We start from the raw sequence: 17,644 nt of genomic DNA on the forward strand, positions 1-17,644 counted from the left end.
AGGACAAAAATTAAGTTTTTCAGAGGAAAATATTATTTTGAATTATATACATATGAGAAAGAAACTGAGAACTGGACAATGCAAATGGATTATTTGAGCTGTTACTATAGCTAAAAGACTGGTTTTGGAGCTTTGGAAAAATAAATGTATGGTCCCTTTCACTCAATGGATTGAGGACCTGATTTTACCTGCCACCTATGAGCGGATTAACTATAGATATAAACTTTGTATGGACAACTATAATAAAATATGGAATTCATTTATGCAAAATATAGTAAGTTAAAGAGGAATGATAATTATATGCATATATTAGAAATAAGTATATATGTACTTTAATATTTATTATAAATAAAAGAAAATTATAATTATAATATTGTAACAATATAGAATTGTTTATTTTTTTGTGTTCTGTTGTATTTTTTCATTTTTTTCACACAAGTAGTCAGAAATGGACTCCACTAAAAAAAAAATCAAGCATGAAAAAGAGGAAAAATATGTTAAATACCAAGGTTTCCCAATATTTTCTGTTCATGGAATCTGTTTCTTCGAAATAAAGCCTGCAGAACCAGTGTTCAAGAGGCAAAACTCTAGTAATGAAAAATTGGCTGCATTTTGAGTTAATGTTTTTTTTAAAAAATTTGTTTAGCCCTTAGTGCCTTGTGGAACTTCATCAAGTTCTTGTGGGTTCTGTGGGAAACAATTCGAAAAATCCTGTTAAGTAGGATCTTTTCTTGAAAAACTGCATTTCTGAGCAAATGTATCTTATTACTTCTGATGATGGATTTTATGGAATTGTAAAAGGAAACATAATCTCACATGAAAAGACATGTGGAATCTCAGTCTGAATCTATTTTCATCTTTTTGCCAAAGAAGGATGCCTTAGGAATGCTCAGGAATACTTGGTATAGAAAAATATCTACATTTTACTCACTGAGTGCGTACTACTGCATATGGTCAACAGCCCAAACAGAGTCAACAGAGTTACAAAGTCATACTCCTTGGTAAAGAGCCCAAATATTTTGATTTTAATAAATTATAAAATTAAAGGTTTGAATTTGTATATACATTTGAATAAACAATTCATGGGATGCATTGCAACTGACATTAAGCCATTTTATGTAACTGGCTGTATCTTTCAAAGACAGCTAATACTGTGCATTGTAGGTGAGCAAATAAAGTAGTAAATACATTGTAGAACAAAAGTCAATGACAAAAATCCTTGAAAAAGATACTTCAAAAAAAAATACTTAGGTTTTTTTCAAAACTTTTCTGTGGACCAATTCACACAACTGTTGGCCATATTGCATCTGCAACTAAATGTTCTACTCAGACTGACTTTCTCTTCGTGGAAAATTGGTTGCATATGCTGGCAGTCGAAAGGTAGCTACAGCTTTTGTCTGGTCACAAAGATACTTCTGTAGGGTTTCCTGATGTGTATTGAGAATCAAGTATTTCATTTAATGAGAAACATTCATGACTGTTCCCACACTGAAAGGCACTACAAACAAGCCTTTTAAGTGCCTGTTGTAATGACGCTCAGGTTTTAAATTAATATGTTCAAATCTCCTCAGGAGCTCAGTCCGAAAATACTCTCACAGGTGAATCTGTATTGCAATTGTCCTTGCTAGTTTATTAATTACCAGTAATTATTAAATGGTGACAAAGGCTCTTTTCCAAATTACCATAGACAGGGAAAAATGATCAGTAATAATTTGGAGTGGTTGGGTATATGTTTTTAAATTAAGAACATATGAATAGAAGACATAAATACGAACCCCTCTAACTGAGATATGTAATGATTTACTGCATTTTCTCATGTTCTGCAAGGATAATCTCACCATCTTTATTCATTGGACATTCCTCATAATCCAACAAAGATGGTCTTTGTGCAGAAGCTGCTCTATAAATAAGCACCAAATATACATGCAGAAGCATGAGCAAGAGTGCAGCCATATTTACTTGAGTACCATTCAAATGATTAAATGTCTTTTGATATTTAAGAGAATGCATATCCAAATGCCAGGATGTGTGGCAAACGACTAGAATTGGAACATGACAAATAAACATTATAAAGGGCCATTATGTTGCTCAAATGTGGAATCAATCCTATGTTGTCTGTTAACTCCCTCAAGTTAATGACTTTCAGATTCTGCCTATATCCAGCATTCACTATTTTTTATCTCCACCTGTCTGACCTGGCTATCAGATGCCTCCAGACCGATCTTGTTCAATAGGCTATAACATGAATTCCTATATACAGGTGGTATGCTATACAAAAACTTTGGTCTGTTTAAGCAGACCTTAACCCTAACCAATCATTTTCTCTCAGCCTGGTCGTATTCACAACTTTATTATAGAGGGAATAAAATGGAGACTCCTGAGTAAGCGGCCTTCAGCTACTAGAAGAAAGGCAGAATATCAGCCAACCAAAGAAATAAAATAAAGAAACAAACAAAGAAACAAAAAGAGCAGATTTCAGTGATTATTTATTTAAAACCTGCAGTAATACAGGTGCTTCTTCAGTTAGATTTTGAGGGTAAGGACAGCAAAGGATTTCTTTTACATGCATTGCTCAGATAAAGACAACAAATATATCAGTTCAATCAACAGGGGAAGTGTCCAGGAATCCAGGAATGTAATGAAAGAATCATCAGTTGTTGAGAATAGCATGCAAACTATTTGCCTAGCCTTGGGTTTTCTCACCAACCATTGAGGTAAGCTGTTTTTAAACCTGCCACCAGTTTATGCTGATACCTACTCTCTAGCCATCAAGATGGCTTTAAATGTTTTTGCTTGCTTGCTTTTGTTTGCAGGTGAAAAGGTCTATAATCAAAGCAAAGCTATATTCACAAGCGCATTTACTAAAAAGAAAAAAATTCTGTGGGAGGGGGGATGTTACCCATGAATAAATGCAGCTCTCTCTTTAAACCAAGTGAGCGGTAACGTACCCGTGATGCTGCTGATATCCATGCATGCTTTCAGAAAGCGCTGTGCAAGAGGAAACCGGGACTCAAAGGGCTGACAAACAGAGGTTGTTAAAATCTAAGCAGATTCAGTATCGTTATGCATTTATATGCCTAATGACATCTGTTCCTTCTGCAACAATACAGTAGACCTAATTACCTGTTGATAGCACAAATTGTTCACTACCCCAGTGGATATGTGCAATATGTAGACAATAAACAAAAGCTACACTTTCTTCAAACAAAAAGCACCAACTGAAATAAAAAAGAAAATCCAGTCATTTAAATCATTAAGATTTGAATAAAAGCAATCATTTTACCACACGCTTTTAAGAGTATGAAATGCGGATATTTGGGGGGCAGGGAGGGGGGGGAATAGTGACATTAGGATTATTTAAGCTATCTTTCCAGTGAGTTAATGTATACAATTTAATTTCAAATAGTTTTTGAAAATGTGATTCATGGGGTCAGGAGGATTGCACATGTGATTCAAATAAATTCCAAATCATGGCCAAATCTGCGATTAAGGTCAAAGAAGATCCATGCAAGGAAATGTCGATTTGAGCAAGAGTGTTTATGAGTGCCTCATGTTGCTGGAGACAGAGGCTGTTTGCAAAATCTACTGTTTTGTTTCCATAACCACCAAATTGTGGAAGAGAAGGAAAGGAGAGCAGAGTCAAGAGACTGACCCATCACCCCTCTAATCACTGAATGACTTCATAAGGGGGACTTCCAAGTAGGAATCCTCGCCTACAGCACTTTGGAGACCACCGAGTGCTCATTTTAAGCTTTTAAAGAGATCTCAGAATCAAAATATTTGCCAAAGGATAACATTAGTTGTTTTAATGAAGTATCATCTAACCAAAGTACTTGTTTAAACAAGTACCTTAAGCTTGTATTTTATGTAAGAATCCCAACAGAACAAGAATGAATGTTATATATTGCTTGCCAATTTTGACACTAAAAACAAACAAAAGAGCATCACTGCATCTCTTTTTGTAACTGAATAGGCTTCACTCTTAGAGGGTCCTATTGGTCCTATAAAGTTCATCACTTCTTGCAAAAAGTAACAAAACATTGATCTTCATTTTTGCTGCAGTTATATAGTTTGATGCAGGCTTGTTCTAGCTTTAGAATAAAGCTAGTCTCTTTTCATTTTGAGTCAGAATGATTATTGTCTGAAGTATTGAATGGAATCTCAAATAAACATTTGTGGCCTAAGCACACTTTTAGAAGACAAATTTGTATATTAAAAACATGTGCAAGGCAACTTAGTTCTTTAAATGTACAATACAAACCATATTTTTATAGTGGAGTTAGATTTAGTACGTGGGTCATCTACCTAAAGTTGATGGGCTTAGTGTGGGCATTCATGGGAAGGGGAGAAATGACAAGACTGGTGCAACAGCAACACAATTATTGCCATTTATATATTTGAATCAGAGATTGGATTCAAGTGTGTAAGCATGGCATTTGGTGGATGATGCCACCAAGTATCTCCTTCAGGCTTCTTCAACACAATTTGCATGAAGATGATGCATCACAATTTGCTGAAGATGATTCAGGAGTTGGTATATCATAAATAAGGGTTTTTGGGTTTTTTTGGTGTCTGAGAAGTTGAAAAGTCACACAGAGATTGGAAGGGTCTTGCAATCCTTAAGGTCAGAGGTATAGATCTTGAGGTCCACAGCCTCATGACACCTGTGAAAGGTTGGGTACAGTTCCTTACAAAAGGGCCTCCAGCATGTCACTTTTAAGCTAATGAAAGGGAAACTGTTAAATATATTGGGAATTATCTTGTCTTGCAGTTTGATTATATATATACACATTAAATTAATTTAATTTTGGATTTTTGTCCTGGCTTTGCCCATTCTTTTGTCCTGGCCCCATCATCATTCTGGAGTGTGGGCTTTTCAGCATAATCTTTAAAGATGAAATGTGGAGCTCATACTCAAACGTCTTGTGCACCTATGGCTATAACATTCCTTCTTCATGAATGAGATGGAAAACTTGATAGTTGTACAGAGATAGCCTTAGAACTCTTTCTTTAATGTTCTTTTACTATTTCTGAAGAACATTATTTTCCAGCTGGATTTTGTACAGTAACATCACCAAGTGTGCTTTTCAAGTGGTTATTGCAATTAATTGGGTTTGGCTCCCAAAATCAGATTGAATTAATTCCTCAACACTTCAGTTAGACTTTTTGTCATCCCTGAGTGTGGAAGTAGCACCTTTGAATTCAATGAAAAGATTAGCATATTTGGGTTCGCAATGGATATCAAAGTTGTAGTACATGGAACAATTTGACCTGTCCAAATAAATGACAATCGTTTTTTAAAAAACAGACACATACTTCATTGCTACTGAAATTCTATAGGCTGTTTTGTAGGCTTATTAAGTATTTTGGATCGATTGATAAGACTTTATATAGTATTACCCAGGTAGATTCCATTGGATTCAAACATACACAGAGATGGAGCAAGATGGTAAATAAAAAGAAATAACCCTGCTGACATTTATTACAAGTAGTCCTTGTTTAAGTGGCCACAATTGGGATCAGCAACTCATTAAGTAAAGTGGTTGCTAAGTGAAACTGCAACCATACTTATGATCTTACTTCAATTTATCTTGCTTTACAGAACTGTGAAGGTCATAAATATGAGGACTTGTTGTAAAGTAACATTTTTTTATCATGGTCATGACTGCAAATGGTTGCTAATCAAGGCAGTCTTTAAACAAGGACTACCTGTATGTAGCATTGTTGCATAGCTGTTAAGCTATGATGCCATTGTATCATTTTCAGTGGATATTTGTAACTTAACATTTGTTATGCTGTTTATCTTTTCTTTAATTAAATAAGCCTACATGTCTATGTATTGCAAGCTGTAGCATTAGGCATTTCTGCCATAGCACCACTATTAAAAAAATTAGTCTCTAGGTTGGCATGGGCAATACTGCAATACTGTAACATCTCTATAAGAGAGAAAATATATATATATCTGTATATAGAGTTATATTTCCAATTTAACGCAATTCCCTGAGCATTCCTTTTTTCCTTTTTTCTGCAATCAGCTGCTGAATTCTTTGGTTCTTTGTCCTTTCATATGGTGGTCTCCTCCTCCAGATGATGTTGTGTTGTGGCACTTCATTTTCCCTCTCATGAATTTTATAGGGCGCATCCAGCGTGTTGCCTTCTGGCTGCTCTATGGTCACATTAGAACTGGAGATATTTACCTTGGCAACATCTGGTGGACCTGTTGCTCTATGTGGTGTGTGATCTTCAACAGATGTTGCAAGGGTGGGAGTGATGTCCTCTTCAATATCATTAACTGTTGAGTTGCCATGCCCTGTTTCATTAGCATACATACCACAAGACTTGCAACACAGTTTATTATATCCAGGAATGGTACAGTACCGGTGGAGAACTTCCATGCGACAAAACATTGATCTGTCTTCTTTGCAATGTTCTGCTGGAAGAGAAAAATAAATTTAAGTGTATGCTATACATCTGAAACAGAATCAAGTAAACTTGGGTCTTAAGGGGCCCTTGCATAAATAAGGTATTATATGTGCTCTTAACTGGTGGCTCAGCAGACTAAAAGCATTGTGATTAACACCAGCTGTCTGCAATTACTGTAAGTTCGAATCTCACCAGGCTCAAGGTCGACTCAGCCTTCCATCCTTTCTAAGGTAGGTAAAATGAGGACCCAGATTGTGGGGGCAATAAGCTGACTTTGTATAAATATACAAAAGTATGAAGGCTATTGCTTAACGCATTGTAAGCCGCCCTGAGTCTCCGGAGAAGGGCGGCATATAAATCAAATTTAAAAAACAAACAAACAAAAAAACTAACAACCTCTCTCATGTTTTTTATAGTGATCTAAAGCTATAAAACAAATTTTATGCATTGATTCAACTTTCAACTGGGAATGCAGTGACAATTTCTGAGTGATGTACATTTGTATGTCCCCAAATGCACACATTAAAATTATACAGCAGGAGTGTCAAACTCAAGGCCCGGGGGCTCAATCCGGCCCACGGATGCTTAGATCTGGCCCCTGGGGCCACCCAGGTAAACAGCAAAGGACTGGCCTGCGATGCCTCTGCCAGCAAAAACAGAGGCAGAGGGTTGCAGCTGAAAATGGAGCTTGGGAGCCCATTTTTTCTGGCAGAGCACTTGGGCCACCACAGGCGCCCCCAACACGAGTGACACTGAGCTGGCCACACCCACCCTGGCTACACCCACTCCAGCCCCCAAGGTCAAACACAACCCTGATGTGGCCCTCAATGAAATCGAGTTTGACAAACCTGCTATACAGGATATGTTTAGGCATGATAGCAAGGGTGAAATCCAGCAGATTCTGACAGGTTCTGGAGAACTGGTAGCGGAAATTTTGAGTAGTTCGGAGAACTGGCCAATACCACCTCTGGCTGGTCCCAGAGTGGGGTGGGAATGGAGATTTTGCAATATCCTTCCCCCAGGAGTGGAAAGGGAATGGAGATTTTGTAGTATCCTTCCCTTGCCACGCCCACCAAGCCATGCCCACCAAGCCACACCCATTGAACTGGTAAAAAAAATTGAATTTAACCACTGCATGATAGTGACTATATTGTTAGAACCACTGGTCATCTGGATCACCCTAGTTACATGCTGGGTTTTCCTAAGCTCATGTCAACAACGTGTCTTGACTATGGTACATCAGTGGAATGAAAATTATTTATATAAGAAGCAGCTTTCTCATTGACTTTCAAGCATTATGTTAATCTGACCACAGGAAGTTACTTACTATATTTGGCCTAGCACAGATCACACGGCCAGCATACCAGAACTTGTTTGACTTATTATTTCATTGTTTTATTACTAACAACTGGAGCAAAATATACATTGTCAATGATGATATTGAAAGACTCCATTCACTATACTACTTGTCTTAAAAGTTTCAGCTAGTACCTTCACAAGTCACTAAGAATTATACAATCACTGTGCATGCTAAATCTCCATTGGTCTTTGATGGGGAAGGTAGAGTTTACTGTTTTTCTACAGGTTTCTTGGGCATTGTTTTTTTTTTTTAATTTATATGCCGCCCTTCTCAGGAGACTCAGGGTGGCTTACAGTGCGTTAAGCAATAGTCTTCATACTTTTGTATATTTATACAAAGTCAGCTTATTGCCCCCACAAACTGGGTCCTCATTTTACCTACCTTAGAAAGGATGGAAGGCTGAGTCAACCTTGAGCCTGGTGAGATTTGAACTTGCAGTAATTGCAGGCAGCTGGTGCACTGTAACAGTGCTTAATCAGCTACGCCACCAGGCTCCTTTGGCTATGTAATAACAGGCACTGAGCTGAAATTATTCTCTTTTTTCTTTTTCACTCTGACATCATGATAAATTGCTATCAAAGAAGCCAATTCATTGGGCTTCATCATTTTTGTGTCTATTATTTTATAATAATAATATATTCCTAAAGGAATCTCTACGGATTTTAGTTCCCTAGTCGTTGTCGACTGTAGTGGGTGGTGTTCATCTCAATTTCAAGGCCATTGAGCCAGCACTGTCCAAGTCATTTCCACAGTTATGTGGCCAGCATAACATCATAGAGCACTGTTACATTCCCACCAAAGTGGTACCTATTAATCTACTCACATTTACATGCTTTCAAACTGCTAGGTTGGCAGGAGCCAGGGTGAGGACAGGGACTCACCCCATTGCATGGTGCTTGGGTCTCGATCCTGGGCTGCCCAGCTTTCCAGCTGATAAGGCCAGCATCTTAACCACTGAGTCACTGCCCCGCCCCATAATATACCATGCCATTATAATAGCAGTGTTCCGATATCTTAGGGGTTGCCACAAAGAAGATGGAGTCAAGCTATTCTCCAAAGCACCTGAGGGCAGGACAAGAAGCAATGGGTAGAAACTAATCAAGGAGAGAAGCAACTTAGAACTAAGGAGAAATTTCTTGACAGTTAGAACAATTAATCAATGGAACAACTTGCTTCCAGAAGTTATAAATGCTCCGGCACTGGAAGTTTTTAAGAAGAGCTTAGATAACTATTTGTCTGAAGTGATGTAGGGTTTCCTGCCTAAGCAGGGGGTTGGACTAGAAGACCTCCAAGATCCCTTCCAACTCTTGTTACTCTATTTCTATTTGTAACCAAATGGCATATTTACAGAATCTTTCGTCTATAAGGAGTGCACCATTTTCTGAGTTTCTATACATTGCTAGAATGTTACCAGGTAGCCTTCAGTCAGTAACTACTTAAAGGTAAGAACCAAGACAGTTCTCTAAACTGATTGTCTCACTTTCTGAAAAGGGTTGTCCACTATATAACTGAGATCCCATCATTTTTTTAAAAAGCACTTAACACTATATTTAGATAATTCATGAATAATTCATTGTAGGAACTGATGCATCAAGAGAAGGTAATACAGGTAATCCTCAATTTATGACTGTAACTGAGTTCGGAATTAAGATGAAAGCCATGCCAGTTGTTAAGCATGCCACCCTGTGACTGCACCCAATTTGACAATGTTCTTTGCAGTGGTGAATTACTATGAATCACTATGGTTGTAAGTGAACATGACAGCTGTTAAGTGAATCCATTGTCGACAATGGGCATTTTTGCCAGAAACCTGAAGTAAACCCCAGTTTCCAGCTAAAATATAAAAATAAAAATCCATCACAAACTGTCATATGGTCATGGAAGGGCTAGAGGCCATTCGAAGTTCAAATCTGAGTTGTAAATTTTAAGAACTTGGGAGACAGACTTGTAAAGGTCTGTCATAACTTTGACCAGCTGTTAAGTAACTGGTCATAATACCTGTACATATTTTCCTTGTCATGAGGAATTGAATGTTTACAAAAACTCCCAAACAAGTTCAAAAACTTCACTTCTTCTGAAAATTAGTATTGCTTTTCTTGCAGGGTTCATGCACTTATCTCAACATCTATGTGTGCCTAATCAGGCCTTCAAAATGTGGAAAGTTTTAAAAAAAGAAAACAAGGGAGAGATGTGCGAATGACATCTCTTTGTATGAAGAGACATGCTGAGGAAGAGAGAGACTAGCATGAAATGCTAGATGAATATAGAGATCAAGTGCTTGTGCATGCAGCAAAATCAACTCTGAGTTTTGCAGCATTATCTGTCCAGATGGAAGGAACCCATCCATATTGCCATCTAGTGATAATCTTAATTTGGATGCACAGTTAACATGGTATTTAATTTCATACTACATCTGGTTACAACATGGCCTTGCTGCTTTAATTATTAATTCATTTTTTGCTACCCCAGTGTAAATAAGAACAGGATAGTTCCAGGGATCATATATACTGAAGAAATGTCAGTGATCCCCACTGCTTATAAAGCATGGGGGGAAAAATCTTAAACGCCCTTGTTTACATAAGAAATCAGTATTGACATTCAAACTAGGTTTCTAAGTATGCATTGCAGAAAGAGAGAGGATGAGCAATCTGAAAACTAAGTTAAGTAGAAGTAAATGCAGGATGCAGGAAGCATATTTTAAAGGAGGACTGAAATTTCTCATATGATAGAACACAACAAGAAAGTTTTCAAAAGTTGCCTCAGTGAAAACTATAGGAGCTATGAAGCATAGAGCAATATGCTGATCTAACACCAATCATTTCACTATAGTCGGCACAAGAAAATGTCCAATCAGATATACATACTTTAATTTCTGGGAGCAACGTACCATGTGAGTTTCTTGATGCTTAAACAATCTGTGATATACATGCTACAAATGCTTTCTGGTTAAAGTTGTGGTGGAGTATAGTTTGTGCTGTGCTATGCTGTGCTGTGTGTGTGTGTGTGTGTGTGTGTGTGTGTGTGTCTGGCTACAAGCTAACTCTTCGCCATCTTTCTGTGCTCCAGAAGAAAGAAATTTCAAATGCATCTTTGGAAATGTATAACAATCAGGATGGTATGACAGCATCATCAGGCCACTTAGATGGAAGCTGCATGCAGATATGGCAGCATAGGGGTTAGAGCAGGGGTCCCCAACCCCTGATCCATGGACTGGCAGGAACTCACCCTGGTCCATGGCATGCCAGAAACCAGGCTGTACAAGTAAAATCCCAAACCGCGGGATGCAGGCAGCACGCAAAACCACGCCCCCTCCAGTCCATGAAAAAACCTTTCTCCATGGAACTGGTCCCTGGTGACCGAAAGGTTGGGGACCTCTGTGTTAGGGGGCGATAGCCTTTTAACTGCATTGCAAATTACAGCCTACTCTAATTCAGAAATATTTGTTGATTTGAGAAAAGATATATAATATAGTTCTTTACTCATCCTCTAAAATATAGGGCATGAGTGTGTTTAATTGGCAAACATATCAGTCTAACATATGTTAATACTTTTACTAATTTAACTGTACAGCAGCATTATGAAACAAAATTAAAGTTCCCAGATATTTATGGGAAATAAATAAATAAATACCGTTTGTTCCTGTTATTTTATTTTATGCTGATTTTATAAAATATAATTCCAGTTCAGTTTCACAAAGGAAATAATTGCCTAAACTCTTTAGGTTAGAGATCACATGTTTTATATATAGAACTATTAATTTAACAACTGTAGAGTTAAATATGTCTAGATATTTAAAAATGGCAAAATAATGACCTATATTTGATTTTTCCTTAAATATATTTAAAACTAATTTTTCAACTAAGCATAATTTTCAAACTAATTAAAGAAACATTTGGCTTCAAGGTGCCTTTGAAACAGCTTTAGAAAAATGCCTTATTTTCCATAGTAAAATATGCGAAATGTGTAGATTAAATACAGAGTCAGGTGAAATGACTCCTATGATGCTATTAAGATGCATTTCATTTATAATTAAGAGTCTCTAGAAAGACATCTTCTTTACTTCCTTAGTGGGGGGCAATGGGGAGGGGGCAGTTAGCCATGGAGGATCAACAAGATTTGTGACAGCTTAAAGATGTAACAAATTCATTTTGGCATCAATTGCTTCCTGGATTGCAAGCCATTTGCATGCACAAAGTCGACCATTAACCTTCTTGGTTCTAAGGTACAAAAGTCTTTAAGCTGTTTGTCTTAAGCTTGTGATTTGTATATATATCAGAATAAATATAGGTGGTTATTCTTCCAACAAAACTCCCAGACCTGCTGAACTTTAATCTTTTATTTTGTAATACGCATGACAGACTGGAAGTTATCTCTTTTAACTCAGCAGTAAGAAAAAAATAGTTATTTGTACAATCACTTTGGTACACATTTCAACTGGCCTGATAGAAAATATTGAACAGCAAACTGAATTGGCACATGTTTAATATTGTGTTAAATACATACAAAACACTGATAAAATATCCCTGATAAACCAAAGTGCATATAGAACTGCGCACGATGCCCAGGTATCTTATTGCACCATTCTCTAGAGCCACCCATATTGTCAAACATCACTTAACAGTTGTCTATTGAAAGGTAACTAACAGTCATAAGTAAGTTGATAACAGTTATACACCAATTATTTTACATAACAGTATTTAGAGCCAGATAACACGTCTTTGCCTTTTATGTTGCCATGTGTAATTACTAACATGTTGCAGCGGGAAATAATAATAACAGCAAAATTTAAATATGTGATCACATGATAATGACCATTTTGAAGTGCTACATTGCCAAAATCCACAGGGTCACCTTTGTAAGGTATCTCAAATGTTAGCGGAAAGAGAGCAAGAAAATTGTTATGATACCCCAGGACTAATGCCTTTCTATTCTTTGATATTACATGAGTGGTCCATGGAGAACATATTTTAGTTCTTCAACACAAAGCCTGTTAAAGGAATAAATTGCAATTAAATAAATTAAGTGTTTCAAAATACTTTTCTTCATCCAATTTGGTAATGATCCTTTTTCTTTCTCATACATGGACTGTGCAAATTTCCTTCCAGAGTTTAATCATTCAAGTAAAACACTCTGTACGTGAATATCAATTCATGATACCAGTACACTGTATTTAAAGCTGGAACTGGAGATTAATGCCAATGCAATTAAAGTTTAAGGCATTTTTCTAAACATAGTTTCTTCTTCCCTAAGCAAAATAAAACAAATCAATAAAAATTGAGGTAATTCTGTAGTTCACACTATTATGCTTGCCAGTTGACACACATCTATAGATCATACACGCACACACGCACACACACACACACACAAATAGAAAAACTGAACAGTCAAGCCAAATATGCATATGGTGAAAAAAGACTGATGAATGTAATGATGAATAAAGAATTAATTGCCGAACAACTTTTGACATTGTGTGTGTCAATGCCATATTGTCTCAACAATATTACAATACTGCACATCACAACTTGTAGCATAAGTACATGTTCTGCCATGTTGTTTTTCTAATTGCTTTTTCAAAGGAAAAAAAAAGAACATAAGGTACGCTCTGATAAAATAGTGTTTTTCCACTTTTGGAAATAAATATAAACCAAACGAAGATTCCTTTGAAGCATAGTATGTAGTAGCAGCAGCATTTGATGGACTATATATAAAAAGAAGTCTCATCTTCCTGAAGAATAAGTTTTTCTCATGGTAACAAACACACATTTTAAAGCCATCGTGACACATGGATTGAGAAGCAATGAGATAGAAAGATGGAATGGGTGCTTTCGTCCTGTTTGAATACCCTGCAAAAACATTGATCTACCTAATCTGCCATGAATTAGAGGACCTTTAGATGAAAGGAAAACCTTAGCACTACAAGTTGTCATTATTGTGATGCGATCACATTCACAATAAGTTGTCAGTTTCACCATCAAACTCAAATCATGAGCCAGTTAAGAGCCTTTTTTCACCATCACTAACCAACAAGCAAACCGACATCAGCTCACTTTTTAGAGGACTTACAACAAACTGCAGATATTCTGCTTCATACACCCAACCCCTTGACGACCTCCACTGCAGCAATGAAGGGCTGCTCAATCTCCAGAGAAGTAAGACATTGGACACTGCAACCCAGTGCAGGGGGAAAAAAGATTCCTCTCAAGATAAAACTCTGAAGATTCAAGAAAATGTTCCATATAGGAAAAAGAATAGAGCAGAAGGCAAAGTCCACATTTGACGTGGCATGCAGCTAAAAGCAAAGGCAGAATTATAAATGGGTCTTTTACTTGAAGATATTTTCTGGATAGGATAATCTGTGTCCGGTCTTGACAGCCACTGTATCATATAGGTCTTCTTGGATGTATCTGATGAATTTTCTGAAGGAGAAAGAAAGATTTGGGGTGGAAAAGGGAAAAAAAATATGAGCACTTTTTGTAGCTTTTAATTTTACATTTTACATTTTACATTTTACAATCCAAAAGCTGAATTAATAGCCCCCCTTTCTAATCACAAAAAGGAAAACATTTTAAAAGCCAAAACTATACTTAGAAAAACACCAGTGTTTTTAGTTTTGATGAAGTTAATCATTTAAGCCCTTCTGTTCAGATGTATCACAACGTGGCATGCTTTCAGAAAGGCTACCAGTACAAATGTAGATAGTGAATAAATGTTTTTAAGAGAAGTTTACTTCCATTTTAGGATATCTTCACATATTCTGGCTGCTAGGTAAGCAATTAAAACTTTGTGTACTTTTGAACAAGTAGGACAGGGACAGGGGTTGACTAAGGCTTGCCACAACTATAGGGAGGGCAACTGTGGACCATTATGGGTCTACACTGGAAGATATAGAAGTCGAGGAACTAGAGAACACAAACACACACACAAAAAGCAGTGAGGAAAAATAAAAATGTGATAATCGACTAATCTCAATATCTAGTCTCCACTATCAAAGTTTCCAAAATGGTGTGTGGTTCTCTGATAATTCATAGACCAATGTTTCTTAACCTTGGCAGCTTGAAAATGTGTGGACTTTAATTGCCACGGCTGGCTGGGGAATTCTGGGAGTTGAAGTTCACACATCTCTAGTCTGTCAAGGTTGAAAAATATTGTCATCGACAAAGAAGAAACAATGCTTTTAGATTCTTGCCAAGAAATGATTCTCAACACTTTGGCTTTCTTTATTATTTCATACTAGCCTGCTAGGATTCCCACCCCCCAAAATCATCTGCAGTGAGCCCCCCTCCCCCAAATCAGACTTCTTTAAGTTCAAATTTCTTCTCCAGGTGCAATAAAGGTAAAGCCGTTAACACTGGGAATATGGGACAGACTACTCTGACAATACAGAAGTAAAATGGCAAATGTGACTATAGTATCTCTATAGTTTGTTGGCATTTCACAAAGGAGTCCTCCCAACTTCAGCCCTCCCCCTTCCCTCTCCAGAGGACTCAAGAAAAGTGTTATGTACCATATAAGGAGTGAGCTATAGGCTTCACTCAGATCCTCCAAAATGGCGGGAAAATACTTGAAGCTCATTGGCTAAGCTGTCTGGCAGCCCTCTATAAAAAAAGGGACACTGCCAGACAAGCAGTTTGTTGGGTTGTACTGGTCTACTAATAAAGAGCTGTTGTCACTGAAAGAGCTGTGTCCATCTCTTCCATCATCAAATCTAACAAAGAGTTTTTAAAATGTGTAGACTCACTGGGACATGAAGGTAGCCTGCAGGGTCTTGTTGTTTCTGGCCTATCTTCTTTACAAAAGCCAGTAATGTTTTCTCTTGTCCTGCAGAGAACTGGCCTTTCTTGTGTGCCATTACCACAGGTTACAGAACACTGGAGAGCAAACAAAGAAAAATGGGCTTCCAATTCTCTTTTGTAAATGCATTTTTGGTTTATATCTTTCATCTTTATACACACACACATGCACAATTACTTAATGCTAACAATCGCACTATAGCTACTCTTCTTCCAACTTTCTAAACTTCCGGATGACTCTAAGGCCAACATGGAGTCATGTTGTTTATAGAAACATAACATCTATACATTCCACTTTGTACTTCCAAGATAAAGGAACTGAAAGGCCACCCAGACTTTCCCCATTTATTTCAGTTGAAATCAATGTATAAATTGAACCATGATTCAAATGTCTGCTTACCTGTGACCAGGGTCCAATCCACCACTGTGCAGGGCAAAGTTCCCGATTGCAAACCCTCTTGCCCTCCGGACGATCACTGCTGCAGTATTTGGTATGGACAGAACGGTTTGTGTTGTCGTGCAATGTTTGGATACATCGTACTGAACGCACCTGATATCCTGTTTTCCCACAACTTTTGCTGCAAGGTTCCCAGTCACCTATCACCCATCTGTTTCAATGAAAAACAATTAAGTCAAATATATAATGGCACCACTATATCCTCCTATCTAGTATGAGTATTTTGAGAATGAGTATTGTTCAGTCTGTGACTTGCAGAGGAAGAATAGGGGACTGAAGACAGCTCCATGAAAAGCAGAGCTGACAATTGTGATTAAGAACAAAGAGCTGATGAGTAGACCAGCTCTTAAAACCTCTCTGTCAGGGGAAAGATTGTCCACAAGTGCTCCACATAAGGGGCTGCAAAATAGTGGTCTCCAGCAGGTTCTGAGTGGTGAGAGATGAGGGAATAGTCATCTTGCTCAAACTACAGTTGGCCCCATGGAAAGGAGATACTAAGTCACAGAAGGAATTGCTTGTTAACTACTTATCAGCTATTAGAAATCTTTGGATCAGCAAGTTTGAAAGCATCAAGTAAGTTTGTCTTCAATGCTTTAACACAGGGGTATAAAACTCGTGCCCGCAGGCTGGATGCATCATGCGCTGGACACACCCATGCCCAGTTTAGTGAATGGAGGGAAAGTCATGATATGTCACGTGACGACTTCATGATGACACGAGTTTGACACCCCTGCTTTAACAAAAGAAAGTTTTAGCTACAAGCTTAAGATCTTAAGATAAACAGCAGAAGATTAGTTAATGCTTCAATTTTAGAAAACTACAAATGTACTAAGGGTTCAATTAAGTTTGAAATAAGATTTTGGAATTAATTATAAAGAATTCTTCCCTTGGAAAAAATGCTTTTTCTGATTTTTTTTTTTTAAATAATAGGACAAAGAGAGAACTAAAGATTTCAGTTAAAGGAGAAGAATGAATAAACTTGACAAATTTATAAATATCTAAAATACAAGGACAAGTAGTCCTTAACTTACAACCGTTCATTTGTTCAAAGTTACAACAGCAGTGAAAAAAGTGATTTACAATCATTTTTCACACTTTTGGCCACTTCAGCATCCCCATGGTCATGTGATCAAAATTCAGATGCTTGGTGACTGACTCATATTTATGATGGTTTCAGAATCCCAGAGTCATGAGATTACCTTTTGCGACCTTCCATCAAGCAAAGTTAATGGGGAAGCCAGATTCGCTTACCAACCATGTTATTAAATTAACAACTGCAGTGACTCACCTATCGACTATAGCAAGAAAGGTCATAAAATGGGGCAAAATTTACGTAAAATTGCCTCGCTTAGCAGCAGAAATTTTGGGTTGAATTGCGGTTATAAGTTGAGGACAACCTGTACTTAGAAATCAGAGCTGGACTTTACATAATTCTAAAAAATATGACACCTAAAATAATTCTGCTATTGAACTATCCTAATGTAGATGCCAGATGCCAGACTTAAGAGAACAGAATTTCCTTCTAGTTTTTCTGACAAATAAGATCATCTATTCGTAATACTCTAAACAATCAACATGGAAACTAGCAGGGAGAGTCACTATTAAAACAAGTGT

The 17,644-nt window shown here is 37.3% G+C and overlaps 1 protein-coding gene across 4 annotated transcripts in view; it reads right to left on the minus strand.

The window, feature by feature from the left end:
* Positions 1 to 2,469: 2,469 nt before the first annotated feature.
* Positions 2,470 to 17,644, minus strand: part of ADAMTS2 (ADAM metallopeptidase with thrombospondin type 1 motif 2) — a 283,800-nt gene continuing 268,625 nt past the window's right edge. For 2 of the 4 annotated variants that reach the window (XM_087887492.1, XM_034403043.2), the window contains 4 exons: positions 15,974 to 16,181; positions 15,522 to 15,651; positions 14,110 to 14,199; positions 2,470 to 6,430 (listed from right to left, as the gene is read on the minus strand). In XM_087887492.1, the coding sequence (XP_087743618.1) occupies positions 5,988 to 6,430; positions 14,110 to 14,199; positions 15,522 to 15,651; positions 15,974 to 16,181 (871 nt within the window). In that variant the 3' untranslated portion in view covers positions 2,470 to 5,987. Of the gene's footprint in view, positions 6,434 to 14,109; positions 14,200 to 15,521; positions 15,652 to 15,973; positions 16,182 to 17,644 lie in introns of all 4 variants that reach the window. The other 2 variants (XM_034403051.2, XM_034403036.2) reach the window with 1 other exon arrangement.

This window comes from Pantherophis guttatus, chromosome 2 (genome assembly GCF_059756535.1).
Source record: "Pantherophis guttatus breed Tessera chromosome 2, ASM5975653v1, whole genome shotgun sequence".
Classification (NCBI taxonomy): domain Eukaryota; kingdom Metazoa; phylum Chordata; class Lepidosauria; order Squamata; family Colubridae; genus Pantherophis; species Pantherophis guttatus.